The following is a 17,818-nucleotide window of genomic DNA, read 5'->3' on the forward strand; positions in this document are numbered from 1 at the left end:
CACACACACACACACACACACACACACACACACACACACTCTCTCGCTCTCTCTGCTGGGGGCACATCTAGAGATGCCTTCAATTAGAAAAATTCATTAAAACAATTATGAAATTAATTAAGAGAAAAATAAGACATGGAGGAAAATATTAAATATGTGGAGACAAATATGCAAAAAAATATGTAATGTATATGGGAAACAAGGGGAAAAATATATTTATAAAATATATATTTTTTAATATATGAGGGAAAATATGAAAATTAAATGGTGGAAAATACGTTTAAAAAATCATGAAATATATGAGGAGGATTTTAAAAATATAGGCTCAAATATGAACAAAACTAAAAGATATATCTGTAAAAATATGAAAAAAAATAATGGAATACATGGAAATAATATGCAAAAAATTATGAAATATATGGAATGAAATATGGGGAAAATTAAAAAGAAATGGGTAAAATATGCATATAAAGTAAATATTTGAACATTTTTGGGAGAAAATATGAAAAAAAATTAAATATGCAAATATAAGAAAAAAACAAAATACATTATTATTCTAAAAATACAAAAAACATTTTTACTGCCTTTATACAAAATAATCAAAGGCAATGACATGACTATTTAGCTAGATGTGTGTGTGTGTGTGTGTGAGAGAGCAGGTGCAGTCTCTCTGTGTGTAGTCAACACTAGCTGGTGTTCAACTTTGTCAAATCAGTCAAAAAAGCGCCTATTAACCTCTGAGTGTGTGTGTGTGTGTGTGTGTGTTGCACCCGAGCAGGACCATCTGTCACCCCCTCCTGCCCCTGTCACCCCCCGTCCTCTGTTACCCCCTGATGGGAGCAGGCGTGCTGCTCTCTGGGCCGTTTCAGGGGGTTAAACCCTGCGATATCCTGCCAGCAAAACTAACGGCCCGCATCTCACCTCCACTCACTAGTGCGGTTCACTAGTGCTGATCAAACCTCCAGCAATAATCCTTAAAGTTTGTGTGTCCTAAAACACTCAGAACACCCTAGCAACTCCCTAGCTACAGCCAAAACACTCAGAACACCCTAGCAACTGCATAGCAACAACCTAAACACTCAGAACACCCTAGCAACTGCATAGCAACAGCCAAAACACTCTAAACAAAAAAGCGCTCTTCTCTCAGTTTCCTGTAAGCTCTGATTCTCTTCACCGTGTTCAGGTCACAGGTTTCGCTCTGGACATCAAAGCTGAATTTCTGAATTTCCCCTGTGTGGATCCGCTGCACTAAATTATTAATTTTCATGTGTTTAATGATCTTGGAGTCTGTTCTCTCTCTTAAGAACAACATTACTGTGCCATTATGACATCATCGTCATCATCAGATCTGAATGTGAAAAAAATGATGAAGCCATGAAAAAAAATCATGAAGAAACAGGTTTATAGATGTTAAGACCCTTGAGTCTGGAGAAACTGCTGTGTGCAAACAGACAAACAGAAGGTGTTTGGTTTGGTCTTCTTGAAGGAATCACGTGTGATGATGCAGCTGCTGGAATCATGGCTTATTTTTCATATATTTGGGCTTTTATTGAGTCACTGTTCGTTTTACGAGGATCCAGAACAGCCTGAAGGCAAACGCTCCCTCACACACTCATAAAGCCAATGGAGAACCTCCTGATGAACACACTGAACACAAATACACGGCTAGATCTGTCACGAGGTGGTTTTAGCTGTAGCTGATCTACGGGCTGTTAAAAGAAACAATCTAGGGCGTTTGTGCGGGTCAAAGGTCAGAACATGAGCTTAAACGTGATGGAAAGAAATCTGACAGATTAAAGTTAAAGTCCTGCAATCCGAAGAGATAAGAGATGAGAGTAGAGTAAAAAAGCTGATAAAATTATTAAAAAATAAAGCGAAATTGAAATAAACTCCAACCATTTAAAATTAAAGCTAATTTAAAATATTATTAAATACTATAATAGTAGATAAATAATAGTGAAATAACACAGACAAGATGAGAGTCAAGACGGAAAAAGATGATTCGTGAACAGATGAGAAGAGAGCTATGTCGAGACAAAAGGAGAACTGAAGAGATGAAGTGAGATTATAGATGATAAAATAATGAGACATGAAGAGATGAGAGAAGAAAAGTAGAAGAAACAAATCAAAACAGAAGAGAAGATATGAGACGTGAAAAGATATGAGATGAAAAGAGATGAAGGGATGAGACGACAGGGAAAAAAGAAGAAAAATCAAAACAGAAGAGAAGGGAAGAGAAGATGAGAACAACGTGAGAAGAGATGAGACTAGATGAAACAAGAAGAGACGAGACAAGATGAGATGAGACGAGACATACAGAGATGACAATACGTAAAGAAAGAAATAAAAGCAGAAGAGCAATACGAGACGAGAAGAGATGAGACAAAGAGATGAGGTGACATGAAGAGATGGCAGAAGAAAAGAAGTAAAGAAACAAATCAAAACAGAAGAAAAGATACAAGATGAGAAGCTATGAGACAAGAAGAGACAACAAAAGATGAGAAAAAACGAGACGTAACATGAAAAGATGATAGAAGAGATGAAGAAACAAATCAAGAGAAGAGAAGAAAAATGGAAGAGAATATACAAGACGAGACGAGACAAGATGAGACAATAAAAGATGAGATGTGACATGAAGAGATGGAAGTGAAAAAACAAATAGAGAAGATACGAGACGAGAAGCTAAAAGATGAGAAGAGAAAACAAAAGATGAGATGTGAAGCGATGAGGTGAGGTGATACACTGTAAAAAATGACCGTGAATTTAACGGTAAAAGACTGTAAAAATGCTACAGTAAAAACCTGTTAAATGATTAACGGTAAATTCCCCTACTATATACGGTGAAAAACTGTATTGGACATTAATTTTACGGTAGTATACCGTTTTTGGAAGTGAACAAAAAACAACGTATAATTTACAGTGAATAACCGTAAATTGACATTCCCAGAATTCCCTGCGTTGCATTACAAATTTGATGTTTTTTGTTGAAATAACTGTTTCTTCTTAGTTTTTTCTTATCAGTTTTGTATATTAGGGTTGTGAGTTACACCTGATGTTATTAAATTAATTAAACATTCACTGCATTATTTCAGTTTCACGTGTGTTACCATGATGGTGTTTAGTGTTTGTGTGAATGACACTGTGCACCTTCTGTATATGTTACTATTTAAAAGCTGCTTGTGATGGGCTTTGGTGACCTGCATTTGGTGGTTATCAGTGTATTACAAAGGTACAAAACAGATTTCAGTACTTCAATAGGTTGGTATATTAATATTATATCAGTTAAATTTAAGTTAAAACCGTAAAACGTTGCTACTGTATTTGTTACGGTAAAATTCCGGCAACCACAGCTGCTGTTTTTTTACCGTAAATTTTATGGAATTTTTTTTACAGTGTACAAGAACAGATGAAAGAAAAGAAGTTAAGAACAGAGCCAAGAGAAGAGCCTGACCGGTGTTGCCACCTTTGACCTCTGACCTCCGAGAGGCTGCAGCGCTCTTCTCTGTCATTCTGAGTCCTGAGCGAACGCGCGGAGCCGGTTTGAGACCGAGCCTAAGCGTGGTGCGTCTGCGCTGTCACGTTTGTAAAATGATCATGTAATTGTAAAGAGGTTACGCAGAGCTAACGTGATTGTGTGTTTGCAGACTGAGGATGCATTTGAGAGCTGAATTCTGCGCTCGCCGAGGAGTTCTCCATCTCTGTCACGATCAGACGGACGACTCATCCGTCCTGGGAAATATTAGACTTCCAAACGCACTCGCACAGCATATAGTTAAAGAAAAAAGCAAGCTTTCACAACACAAATGAAAACACACACACAACGGCTCTGCTCCACCCACTTCCTGTAACCGTAATCAAACATCATGACATCCGAGGTGGGGGTGGATTCACTCTGACCTTTGACCTCTCCAGCTCCTAATATGACAGTGAGCTGCTTTTGGGACTGAGTGCATCTCCCACACACCCACGTTTCTCTTTTACTACTAAATCTTGCACTACAACACAGACATCGAGAGATGAAATGGAAGCGTTTGTCGAAACTGACATATGCAGGGATAAACAGCCATACGAAACAAATTTTTGAATCATTATTTTCCTGTAAATCTGCTTTTAAACAATCTGTATTGTATAAAGTGCTATATAAATAATGGTGACTTGACTTGAATTATATTAAAATAGTGTTGGAAAGTAACAATAAGATGGGGAAAAAATGTCACCAAAATAAACAAAAATGCCCCACTAATTCACGATAAGTGGGCAAGACATGGCCCTGCACAAACTAAATCTATTACAGCTGTAGCGGTTAAAAGGAAATGGGAATATTATTGAAAAGTGTCAATTCACATCATTACATTTAGATTTGGTCATGTTGCATCTGAGTTTTTTGCAGCATTGAGCATCACTTGTGTTATTTTAGTATTATTTATACCGTTTTTATTAATATTTTGAATTAGATTTGTTTGTTTTCATTTGTTATGTGTTTATGTCATTTTTGTTAGTATTACACCATTATTATTAGTTTTATTAGTATTTTTGTTCTTTTTAAATATGATCTAATATGTTCAATTTGTTTTGTTTTTTTATTTTATTCAGCAAGTTTAGTGCTAAAACGTCAGTTTCTAATTTTTCATCTAATATTTGTATCTTATTTTATTTCAGCTTTATTTCAATGAACAAAACTGTTTTTTAATAGTTCTGTTGAATCACTGAAGCGGTGTTTACACAACCATTTTTTACGCGTTTTGGCCGTTTATTTATACGACAATGGAATCGTGGGAGGCTGAAAATGTGAACGTTTGAAAACAGACTTCAAAGTGCACGTTTTTGAAAACAATACCGTTATTGTTTATTGTAAACTACGAAAACACAAATTTGTGAAAATGGTGACATCACAAGCATGTGTCGCCAACTACTGGCCAAGCATGTATAATGCAGCGTTTTTTGTCGTTTTCGCAGATTGTCGTCTGTATGTGAAACCTTTCAAAAGCACAATCGAAAAACTAATTCTGTTTTGTCCGTGCAGTACAAATGACATGCCGTTTCCCCAAAAACACAAACATTAACATTTTCAATCAATCTGAGATCAATCAATACACATACCAACCTGACATGCAGACACAATAAAGACGTGTATAAAGTCACAGTTCTCATGCACGTCAGTACGGTTTAGCTGGTTAAGGAGGATTAACAGGAAACACTTTCATCACATTAAGGTGAGACACTGTTTATCTCTCCATCGATCCTATCTCTATCCAAACATCCTTCTATCCAGTGTGAAAACCTACAATAATGAGCCAGTTTAGTTCTGTAATTCACAATGAAAGATACCTGTAGGCTGGAGCCTGAGTTTATCGTTGTGAATTGATGCGATCTCTACATGCATTTGCACTGAATCATATAAATCTGAACAAAACCGAAGCATTTTGTAAAGCCATGCTATCTTGCACACACACACACACACACACACACGTCTGTAAAGCAATCACTGTTTCTAGCACTACTGAAAGGCAGCGTCTCTGCTGAAGTCCAGTCGGCTCTCTGCATCCAGTCAATAGCACAGACATGCTTGACGATTTATCATTTTCTACTCTCATTTTTCACTTATTGACATTGTTTTTCCATTTATTCTGCAGAATTAAATCAGGCGAACCGTCCGAGTTGAGAGCTGCCTGCGTCACAGACAGTCTTACTAAAATCCTGCGTCTTTACAGATTAATAAAGACCAGTTTTGAGCATATTGTATGCATCTCAATCTAATTTATATCCTAATCTAGTTGTCTAATAAACCTGGCATGGTATATTACAAATATTGTTGGCTTTTTGATGAACTGCTTTTGTTTCTCTTTTGTAAATTGCTTTGGATTAAAGCATCTGATAAATTCATAATATATAATATATATAATAGCCAAATAAATTCTGTTTATAGAAATCCTGCAATTTTATATTACAAAAATGACACCAGATATAATCTATTATTCAATAAGAGTGTTACTATCATTAACTAAAAAAAAACGAATCAATTTAAAAATTAAAAATAAAACCATTAAAACACTTTCATCACCTGAAATAAAATAAATATTAACTGAAAAAATACAATAAAATTACTTATTTAATTTCATAATTTTTAATTTAATTTGATAACTAAAATTAAAACTGAAATAAGAAGGCTTTCAACAAAAAGCTGGAGTGAAAACATAACTATATCATTAAATATAAAATTATGTGTTGAGTGTTGATTATTAATTCACTAAAATGTTTTTGTCTAAATTAAAACTAAATTAATTTTGGTTTCGGTAAATTTCAATGCATCACTAGTTCTAAATAGTGATATTTTGGTACCACTACATACATACATGCATATATATATATATGTAGGATTCATTTTTATTTTTTAATTTTCTGTTTTAATGTTTAAAAATGTTTACACATTTTTTGTGTGTTTCTGTCATTTCTGTTTTTTTTTTATAAATATGTTTATATAGTTTTCATTCATTTTTACATTTCAATTTGAGTTATTTTAGTAAATCATGCTAAACAAAATTTTATTTTCAAGTAATTCTTTTTTTATTTGCCCTTTAGTTTACTATAACAACCCTGGTTCCGTAGACATTAGAAAAACACCTGAACAGAGAAAGGAGACTGAAATGAAACTCAGGAATTTGGTACTGCGGGAAAAACATCCATACCTGCAGTGATGTCATCATCCGTCACGTCTATCTCTTCCTCTGGAGCTTTGGTCTCGGTGGGCGGGGCTTCTACAGGGGGCGGGGCCGGCTGGGCGGTCTCGGGGGCGGTTCCCGCTGCAAACAAACCAATCACAGAGTGAAAATTCAGTTGTTGCCGCGGCGACTAAACGGCATTTTTCTTGTCGCCTCTTTTCCGCAAACCTCGTTAAAAAGCTCATCAGGGTTTATTGGTGCTTTGCATTATCGAGGCTTTATTAAGCTTTAGCACCTGATTACCGCCATTTCCATTCCACGCCTTCATTCGGTGCTTATCCTGAAATTACCAATTAAAATAAGCTTTTCATTAAAGAGGCTGCAAATGAATCAATGCTGCTTAAAGGTGAGAATGAGCTAATCTAGACGGTGTGCTAATTAATGAGACCCCCAGACCCCCGCCAACCCTCGGCGGAGAGAGAAACCGGACTGAGCTTTAAACTCTGTCAGACTGATCACGATCTGATTGACAGAACAGAGAGAAAAACACACGCAAGAGCAGAAAAACAAACCCGCTCTGACAGGCCAATGCAATGAGAGATATTTGCATTAACACAGTCCAAAAAAAAAAAAAGCTACTACATTTTTATTAATTGAAAAGCAAAATAAAAAATCAATAAAACAAAATCAAAATAATAAATAAAATACATTCTCATTATTGCAATGTGAATTTTTTTTTACCTAAATTGAAAGTATTTATACTTAATTTACCTTAATTTGAGCTGATTTAATGAAAATGTCGTATTACAGTAAAGAGAATATGAGAATCACCACATCATTTTTAAGTTTATTATTATTCATTTTAATGGACAAGTGTGTAACTAATATTCGATGAAAAAGTGAAACTGAAATAAAATAAGTTGAGGTTAAGTTAATAAAACTAATACTACAAGCTAAATATAAAAATTAAAAAGCTGTACAAAATTACTACTAAAATGACTAAAAACTCAAATAAAACTAATTTACCATTATTATCATTATTTTAATTTTAGTCAATGATTTAGTAATTTTGTTGTGTTTGTATTTAGTTATTATTTTTATTTTTGAATTTACTGTTTTTATTATTTTATTTAGTTAAATAAAATTTAATAATTATTATATATACATTTAATATAATTATATATACATACACACACACACACATTAATTAATTAATTTATTTATTTTTGTTTTTATGGTTTTAGTTTTAGTTAACTATAATAACCCTGGGACAAACAGGTGCAAGATCAGACTCCCAAGTAAATTAAGTCTAATATTAAAAATGAATTCTAAGGGAGCATCTCAATCACATTGCGTTTTCTTAACAGAAAAGGCAATCCCACAATGCATAGCAACCATATCCGAGAATAAAATCCACCCAATTTGACAAACAAGCACTTTTAAATAGAAATTCCATTTGATCATACAAGTAACATTTAAAATCGTTACAGTTAAACATATTTGGAACACATTTGCAACATCAGATGTTCCAAATCACTCACTTATGAGGTTCCAATTTCAAAGGTAGTAAATAAAAGATGGCTTATTAGCGTCTGGTAAAACACCACCCCATCTGAATATTATAGTGAATTCATGACCTGAACATTAATTATAGGAAGTCACCACCACAGTGTTTGATTTGTTAAGCGTGATAATGTGAGCCAGACGGTTCACGAGTGTTCGGTTTTGATGGCTTGAGCTGTGATTGTGAGTTTTGTGTGTCTTCAGTGAGGCATATAAACACAAGACGACTTCACAGCGTGATATCAACACACACACACACACACACACACACACACACACACACGCAGAGCAGCTCATAATTCAGAGATGCTGTGTCGGTTGGGTGAGATCGGCCTCCAGCAAGGTCAAACGGCCGTGTCAAGCATGACACACTGCTTCCAGCCGGCCTTGTTAACCCCATCCATCCATCCTCCCTCTGCCTCCACCCTTTGTGTGCTCACAGGGGACCGCTCTCAGATTCAACACAGCTTCTCAGCACGACCTGACTGTGATTTCATTCACACGCCACACACCGACCACATTATGACGACCAGCGTGTCAACATTACAGGAACAAAAGGACACCGAAAACACAAAGGAGTGAGAGACCGGTTTCTCTCTTTATCCGAGACAATACATGATTCAAGCTTGTGCTGGAATGCTTTCTGAGCCTCTTTAAAAGGTTCATCATTCATTTCAGATCATAAAAACAAATTTGGTTTTCAAATGTAACTAAAGATTAAAAATAAACAAAAAAAATCAAAACAAGTATCCAAAAAGCAACCATTTAAAATGCTTCATTTTATCATAAATATATGCACTGTGAATTTTTATGCTTATTAGAGTATTGTATTTGCACACTTAAATTATATACTAGAGAATGCAGAACTAAAAATATAAAATGCAAAAAAAATAAATGTAATAAAACAAAACAAAATAACACAAAAACTTCCACGCAAAGCAAATTTTAATAAATCTTCACACCAGGATTATTACTGTTAACTAAAACTAACATTTCATTAGCTGAAATAAATGTTAACTGAAATAAAACATAAATAAAAAACTATTTTATTTCAGCTAGTTGCCAAGGCAACATTTCTCATTTTCAAGTTGAAGTACTAAAATAATAATAATAATCAAAATAATAATGTTTAATAATTTGAATAATAATAAAAGTATAGTAAAAAAAAAATAATTATAATATTTAATAATAATAAAAATAGTAAAACCGATATAATCCTAATTGAAAATAAATTACAACAAAAAATTTTTTTATAAAACAATGTAATATAAAACTGAAATAGTAATAAAAAAAATTATATACACATTAAAAATATATTTTTTATTTTATTTTATATTTTAACAAAATTATTAAAACTTCAACTAAAATCAAAGTGAAAACAGAATATATAACGAATTCTAAATATATAAAAATAGTAAAACCGATATAAACCTAATTGAAAATAAATTACAACAAAAAAAAAAATTTATAAAACAATGTAATTTAAAACTGAAATAGTAATAAAAAAAATTATATACACATTAAAAATATATTTTTTATTTTATTTTATATTTTAACAAAATTATTAAAACTTCAACTAAAATCAAAATGAAAACAGAATATATAACGAATTCTAAATATATATAAGATTTATTATATTATGTAATAGTACATAGATATATTGCCATATAATGAAAAGGAATGGTGACTAGATCGGTCAAGCTTCAAAAAAGACAAAAATAAAACCGGTCCTAATCATTATATTCCAAACCTTATGAGGTCATATGACAGCTTTATCTGAGGAATATCCTGCAATTTTAGTTGCAGATCTCAAATCTCATTCGTTCTTGCACATACAGGATTCACACTTAATATATCATACATCAATCCAGATTCACTGCCAGTAACACCAAAAGGCATTAGTTTATCATCTCGTAAATGATCATAATGCATTATGCATTAAGAATTACTGCATTAAGAATGAGCATAATGCAGCGATGCATTAAGAATAAGAATGTTTTGTGTTTTTACAGTCTGAGGCCAGAGACTGAACTCTTCTGAAGGGAACTGACAGCTCGTCACGGATGCTGTCGATAGAGCTTAAGTTGTAAATAACCCAGAATATTCCTTGAAGATAAACGGCTGGTCTGGAGGGTTTTTAGCGTGAGTGTGTGTGTGTGTGGATGGCGTTCAGCCTCAGGGTGTGTGTGCGCGAGCTGTGTGGGATTATAGAGGCACATCCGCAGGCCGGAGCGCTCTCTCACGGAAGAACCGCCCGAGGCCTGGTTTAATCACCCGCTCATCCGTCCCTCCCACCGCTCATCACCCCAGGGGATGCTGGGAAGGGTAAATCCCAGCCCTCAACATCCTAACAGGGGAGCCAAGCTTGAGGAGCGAAGGTGAGGGAGAGAAAGAGGAGGCGTGTGAATGAATAGATAGAACAAGCCAAGGAAGGAACAAATAAAATAAACTACAATAAAAAATAAAATAATAAAATAAAGAGTAAAATAAACACAATTCAAAATAAATTCAAAGAAATATTCAAAGAAACGAAAAAATTAATAAAATAAAAAAAATTAAATAAATGACAATGAAAAGGAAAATAAATAAATAAATAAATAGTACAATAAAAAAATCCTATCAAAATGAAATGGATTGAAAGACACATTCAAAGAAGAATTAAACAAATATAATATAATAGTTAAAGTCTAAAAGAAATAAGAAAAGAAAAAGGTAAAAGAAAAAGAAAACACAAAAAAAAACAAAGGAAGAAAACAGCACAAATAAAACAAAAGAAAAATAAAGAGAAAAATAAATATTAAAAACTTAAAATAAAATAAAAACACAACATGCAATACAATAAAATAAAATGTTACGATATAAAATGAATAAGAAATAAAAATAAAAACTAATAAAATAAAAACTTAAAATATAATAGAAATACAAGAAAATAAAGAAAAAGTAAAAGAATACAAAAGAAAAATCAAGAAATAAAATAAACAACCAAAGGAAGAGGACAGCAAAAATAAAAAAAGGAAAAATTAAATAAAATATTTTTTAAATAAAATATCCAATAAAATAATATAATAATTAAAAATACATAAAATAAAAAAAAGTTAAACAACAAATAAAGAAAAACTAAAATAAATAAATAAATCAATGAATTTTACAAAATCAAATATTAATGATTGTGATGTCAAAGGTTTCGGAATAATTTCTGCAACAAGAACTCCTAAAAGTTACAAGTGATGGAGGGAGGGTGAGAGAACGCAAAAGATGAGGAAAAAAAGACAGCAGTCATTCATTCATTCAGATGATCAAGGAGACAACAGCTGCCTGAGCGAGCGTTTCTGTCTGTGTGTGTGTGTGTGTGTGTGAAGTTCATGGAGGTCTGCTTAATGAAGTGACGGGTGAATAGAGCCCAGAACAGAGGATCACACACACACACACACACAAACACACACAGTCATGCATGAAGTCTAGTCCCCTCTTTAGCCTGGAAACTAAAATGAAAACAATAACAAAAAAAAATACAGTAAAAACAGCAAAATTGTGAAATATTATTACAATTTTAAAGACCTCTTTTCTATGTGAATATCTGTTAAACTGTAATTTATTGCTGTGATGTGCAGCTGTATTTTCAGCATCATTACTCTAGTCTTCAGTGTCACATGATCTTCAGAAATCAGTATAATATGCTGATCTGCTGCTCAAGAAACATTTCTGATTATTATCAATGTTGAAAACAAGTTTTTGAGGTAATTGTGCTAAATATAACATTGAACCCATGACAAAACCCCCAGAATGCACCTGTCTGGCTTTCATTGCGTGTGTGTGGATTTTCTGGTTTATTCCGCATGTTTTTGTGAACAGGAAAAGGTCATTTATTCATTTCCAGAGCAGCTAATGCCCAGCATGCATCTGTGCTGTTTCTGTGAGAGCGAGAGCTGACCTTTAACTGGAATAGAGGCACAGATTCGCTTAAAAACCTTTCAGTCTGACTGCAAATCAAAAGCTGTTGAGACTCGCTCCAGCGCTGCTGCTGACGCGACGCACACATCTAAATGAGTCTGTGTTTAAGATTCAGAAATATGAAGAGTAAAATGTGCCACTGAACGCTTGACTCACAGAGAGATGCTGTGTGAGAGAAACTACCCACATATTTAGAAACCAGGGAATAAATCAAAATTAATTTCTGTGGGAACTGACAGCATGAGAACTTTATATTTAATGAGGAATATTATATATAAAACATTCCCAAAAAGATCTTCAGTGTTTTAAGACAAAAATTGTGATTTAATTTGTTCAAAATGTGATGTAAAATCTAGTGTATATTTTTATTTGCACCAGATGATTTCAATTCTCTAATTTGCATGCAAAAAATATATAATTATTGACTAGATTTGCCTTTAATGCAACACTTTCTCCTCCATTACATTATGCAATCATTTGCAAAGTGAAAACCATGAATTCATTACTAAATGTGTAATTAAATTCACATTTAATGTCATTACATATCAAATTAGTTATAGTATTTTTTTAAAAAAAAAGCAATATTACTTGCAAAGGCATTTAACAAGTTCACAACATTTTTCAAAAACATTAAAAAATAAAATAAAATCTCCAGAATATGAAAAAAAACAATAATTAACAAGTGCACAAAAACATACAAAAATCTCCAAAATATCTCAATATCTGTTAATATTGCCGAAAAATATCCAGTGATGTAAGACAAAATGCCAGACACTGTGATTTAATTTGTTTAAATTACAATGTAAAATCCTGTACATTTTTATCTGCATCGTTTGATCTGTTTCCATTTTCTGGTTTGCATGCAGGAACTAAAAACAAAATGTAATTATTGACTAGATTTTCATTTAATGTAATACTTTTTCCTCAATTTACCATTTGCAAAGTGGAAACCATAAGTTTATTAATAAATTTATTAAATATAAATGTTATCTCTTCAACAAAACACATGATTTGAGGAATCGAGGACGAGCTACATGCTTAATTTTGATAGTCAGTGTTAGTAAACCTAGCTATGAGGAACAGTAACAGTGAACAGCACTAATTAGGACTGATGATGTATTGATCAGCGCTGATATAAACATATGGATGTTTCTGAACATCTCATTGTAAAAGATAATCTCAGGGAAAGAGCAAAGACTGAAATGCCACAAGACAGTCGTGGCGTTACACACTCGATAACTGTGTGTGTGTGTGTGTGCGAGACCGATCGCTTTCACTGACCCCTGCAGTCCTGTACCCTGCTGAGGTCACTGCTGCCACGGTAACATTACACTGACCAGCAACCGTCACCGTGGCAACCGTTCCCAAGGGCCACTGCTTGCCTCCCATCAACGGCCCATAGAGTCAGAGACACACACACACACACACACACACACACACACACTATTCTATATACTGTAGGTGACACTGGCTCTGTTATAAACCCTAATGAGCTGTCTACTGCCTCCACAGTCAGCTGTCTTCTCAGAGCACATCTTAACTGAAATTGCTGATTTGTAATACATATTTCACAATCATGCTGCCAACCTTTAAGATGTTTTTAGTTGATTGTCTATTAGCTTTAAGATCATCTAAAGTAACGATCAAAAGTTTGGAATAATTGAAATATTAAATTTTTTATGTTTTAATGAAAGAAGTTTCTTCTGCTCACCAAGGCTGCATTTATTTGATTAAAAATACTGTAAAATTTGTTAAATATTATTATGATTTAAAATTGCTGTTTTCTATGTGAATATATTTTAAACTGTAATTTATTTCTGTGATGCGCAGCTGAATTTTCAGCATCATTACTCCAGTCTTCAGTGTCACATGATCTTCAGAAATCATTCTAATATGCTGATTTGCTGCTCGAGAAATATTTCTGATTAGTATCAATGTTAAAGACAGTTGTGCTGCCCAATATTTCTGTGGTAGCCGTCAAAAGAACAGCATTTATTTGAAATAGAAATCTTTTGACATTATAAATGTCTTTACTGTCACTTTTGATCAATTTATGTGCCCTTTATGAATAAAAGTATTAATTTCTTTCAAAGAAAATCTATTTATCATTCTATCTGTCCGTAAGGCCTATAAACCTTTAAACTTCAAGGATGTTTTTACCTTTTAATTTCAAATCTTTCAAAAACAACTTGACAAGATTTATCTTGACATTTTCTAGTTAAAAAAATAACACTGATTTGAATTGATTTTAATTCAACTTCTTTAAATTCAAATTCAAACCACAACTCCGCATCCTGGTTGCTTCCTCAATTTATATTTAACTCAAATTCTTGAATTTTAATTGGAATTTAAAAGGCATTCTGAATTTAATTCTGAATGGTGCACAATCTTATTCTCAACACTGGCAAAATGCATTTTTCTTTCAAGCTGATATACACATGTATAATGTATAGTATTTCTCTTATGGGAAGACAGACAGCCGATATTGATGCTGCATCCTGAACCAAACTGATTTCTGTCCAATCACACTGTAAAAAGTAATCACTGAATCTACTTAAGAAAAGCAAGTAAACTTAACTGATTTTTACAAATTTGTTGAATTTACTTAATTACACTGTGTTATGTGAACTTTCAGGTGGATGCAATAGTTAAACTAAACAACTTCTATTTATCATTCTATCTGTCCGTAAGGCCTATAAACCTTTAAACTTCAAGGATGTTTTTACCTTTTAATTTCAAATCTTTCAAAATCAACTTGACAAGATTTATCTTGACATTTTCTAGTTAAAAAAATAACACTGATTTGAATTGATTTTAATTCAACTTCTCCAACTCCGCATCCTGGTTGCTTCCTCAATTTATATTTAACTCAAATTCTTGAATTTTAATTGGAATTTAAAAGGCATTCTGAATTTAATTCTGAATGGTGCACAATCTTATTCTCAACACTGGCAAAATGCATTTTTCTTTCAAGCTGATATACACATGTATAATGTATAGTATTTCTCTTATGGGAAGACAGACAGCCGATATTGATGCTGCATCCTGAACCAAACTGATTTCTGTCCAATCACACTGTAAAAAGTAATCACTGAATCTACTTAAGAAAAGCAAGTAAACTTAACTGATTTTTACAAATTTGTTGAATTTACTTAATTACACTGTATTACACTGTAATTACACTGTAATTACACTGGAGTACAAAACATCACCAGAAGAAGACAACGAACTGAACTTCAGAGTCAGATCGTGTTTGAAATGTGGCCGCAGGATTAGGTAAGTTTTTGGTGATCTACTTATAAACTATATTGTCACAGTGTGTGCTATCGTTTTTGAGGAAAAGAAAAGGCAGATTTTATTAGTTTTTACTGACGAGCATTACTGTAACCGTTAGTTAGCGTACTAGCTAGCCAGTGGCTTACAAGCATAGATCTTCCTCTTTACTGCTAGTTATAACATGAAATGGCAATCAGTTTCCACAGGTTTTCCAAGTAAGTTCAACTCATTACTTTTTACAGTGCAGACGCTCTCTAGAATGAGAATGCCCCGCCCCTAAAACCAACCGCCAATCACTAGCAAGCAACAGAACTAGATTCAAACATCCCGTTTCAATTAGAAAAACATGAAGACAGGGGGAAAACTGTGCTCAACTCTTTTTTAAAAGGCATAAAGTAGAAAAACAAAGAGCAGAACGCACACCTGAGACTGAAGTGATGAGAACAAACCCGAAGCAGAATGCTTGAGGAACATCAATACACTACAAACACTCCAACAAGACCTGCGGGAGGATCGAACTCGGGTTTGGAGCAAACAATCGAAGCGAGTGTGAACACATTTTGTGTTTTCACACTCCTCGTCTGCTCTGATGAGCCGCGGGTCTGAGACAGCCGGGTTTATCAGGTCTGTGCTGGTAAACGAAACTAAACACAAAACATTTCCCATCGCTGAGATCCTGGAGAGAATCTCAAAGATTCAGGATTCAGTCCAGAATCTCCTCCACCGTTCCCACGAGCAGCGGGCTTGTGCTGCTTCATCCTTTAAAGATGCATCTGACTTCCTATGTGTGCACTTAGGGATGTACTGGGATGCTGGCACAGGAAGTTGTCACAGAAATAAATACAAGTTTTTGTTTACGTAATATATGTATGTGTACTATGTATATGTGTGTGTGTGTGTGTGTATATAAACATTTATTTATACATTTGTTTGTTTTATATTATAAAATGAATATTATAGATAAATAGTATAGAGAGAGAGAGATAAAAGATAATATATTGCTATAGTTAATTAATACAAGTTATATTTAAAGGTATGATGCGATTTCAAGTTTTCCTTTCTCTTTGGAGTGTTACAAGCTCTTGGTGCATAAAGAAGATCTGTAAAGTTGCAAAGACTAAAGTCTCAAATCCAAAGAAATATTCTTTATAAAAGTTAAGAGTCAGCCACTCCTACCTAAAACGGCTCATTCTAACACGCCCCCACATGTCTACGTCACTATGTGGGAAGATTTGCATAACGCCACCCAAATGTGGACGCAAAGAAAGGCATAAAGGTGACTTGACTTGTGTGTGTGAGTGTGTGTGTGTGAGAGGGGAACAGGGTCACATCACAGGAGAGTGCTGTCTTAACCGCGGCTTGTGTACTGCATCATCACTGTGTCTGTCACGCGACTCTGTTCCCCTTTCGGGCTTGAACTGATGGTAAAACTAACGACATTATTAACTTGATATTTACTTTGAAAGCTGAAGCTCGCAATTATGGTAAGGGGCGTTACATTTCCGACGTGTGCTTGTGGTGTTCGGCCAATCACAATGCACTGCAGACTGCGCTTGTCGGAAGGAGGGGCTTTGTAGAAAACGAAGCGTTTGAGAGAGGCGGGGCATAGAGGACCTACAATAATGTACAGTATTTGAAAAATAATGTGTTTTTTGAACATTAAAGCATGTCAACATATTCTGTTACACCAAATACCCTAAATAATGATCTTTAAAATAGCATCATATGACCCTTTTAATGATTTAATCCCTGCCACGGTTTTTGTTGATTTGTATTGATGCTTTATAATACATATGGTGTGTGAAATGTTTTCATTATTTGAACACTTGATGTGGCAGAAGCGTGTGACACTTACGAGAGCTGACCGCGTCCACATACTGCGGCAGATACGGCGCCCACATGTCAATAGTGTCCTTCCGGCCCGACTGACCGATCCGCCGCAGTTCAGCCAACAGCAGCGCCTGGGCCGCCTCTCGAACCTGCAGCACACACACACACACACACGCGTCAGGTTTACACACCGATACCGCAGAGCTCAGCACACCACAGGCCGCTGAGATGAAGCCGCAAATAAAGCTCACGCCTGAAAGCAGCCGGAGAAGCCATTGAGAGACGGAGCGTGTCTTTGTCCCGCGGGGTTAGCAGGTGCTCGAGCTGCCAGATACGAATGAAAGCCAATGCGAGAGACACAGAGAGCGACCCTCCGAGAAAAAGGATTAAGGATGCTTAACAGAGCGTCTCTTTCTTTTCTTTCTCTGTCTGTCTTTCTTCATTTCTCTCTCAGTGTGGCGTACGACACCTCTGCAGTCATGCACGACACACACACACACACACACACACACACACACACACACACACACACACACACA

General features: G+C 34.5%; 1 protein-coding gene across 1 annotated transcript in view; it reads right to left on the reverse strand.

The window, feature by feature from the left end:
- LOC107566519 (WD repeat-containing protein 7) overlaps positions 1–17,818 on the reverse strand; it is a gene marked incomplete at its 5' end in the record, with an annotated part of 88,915 nt that overhangs the window by 34,352 nt on the left and 36,745 nt on the right. Inside the window, 2 exons of the mRNA XM_016251973.1 lie at positions 6,687–6,800; positions 17,305–17,428. Of these exons, the coding sequence (XP_016107459.1) occupies positions 6,687–6,800; positions 17,305–17,428 (238 nt within the window). The remainder of the gene's footprint in view (positions 1–6,686; positions 6,801–17,304; positions 17,429–17,818) is intronic.

Source organism: Sinocyclocheilus grahami, unplaced genomic scaffold, assembly GCF_001515645.1.
Source record: "Sinocyclocheilus grahami isolate Dianchi unplaced genomic scaffold, SAMN03320097.WGS_v1.1 scaffold1080.1, whole genome shotgun sequence".
NCBI lineage: Eukaryota > Metazoa > Chordata > Actinopteri > Cypriniformes > Cyprinidae > Sinocyclocheilus > Sinocyclocheilus grahami.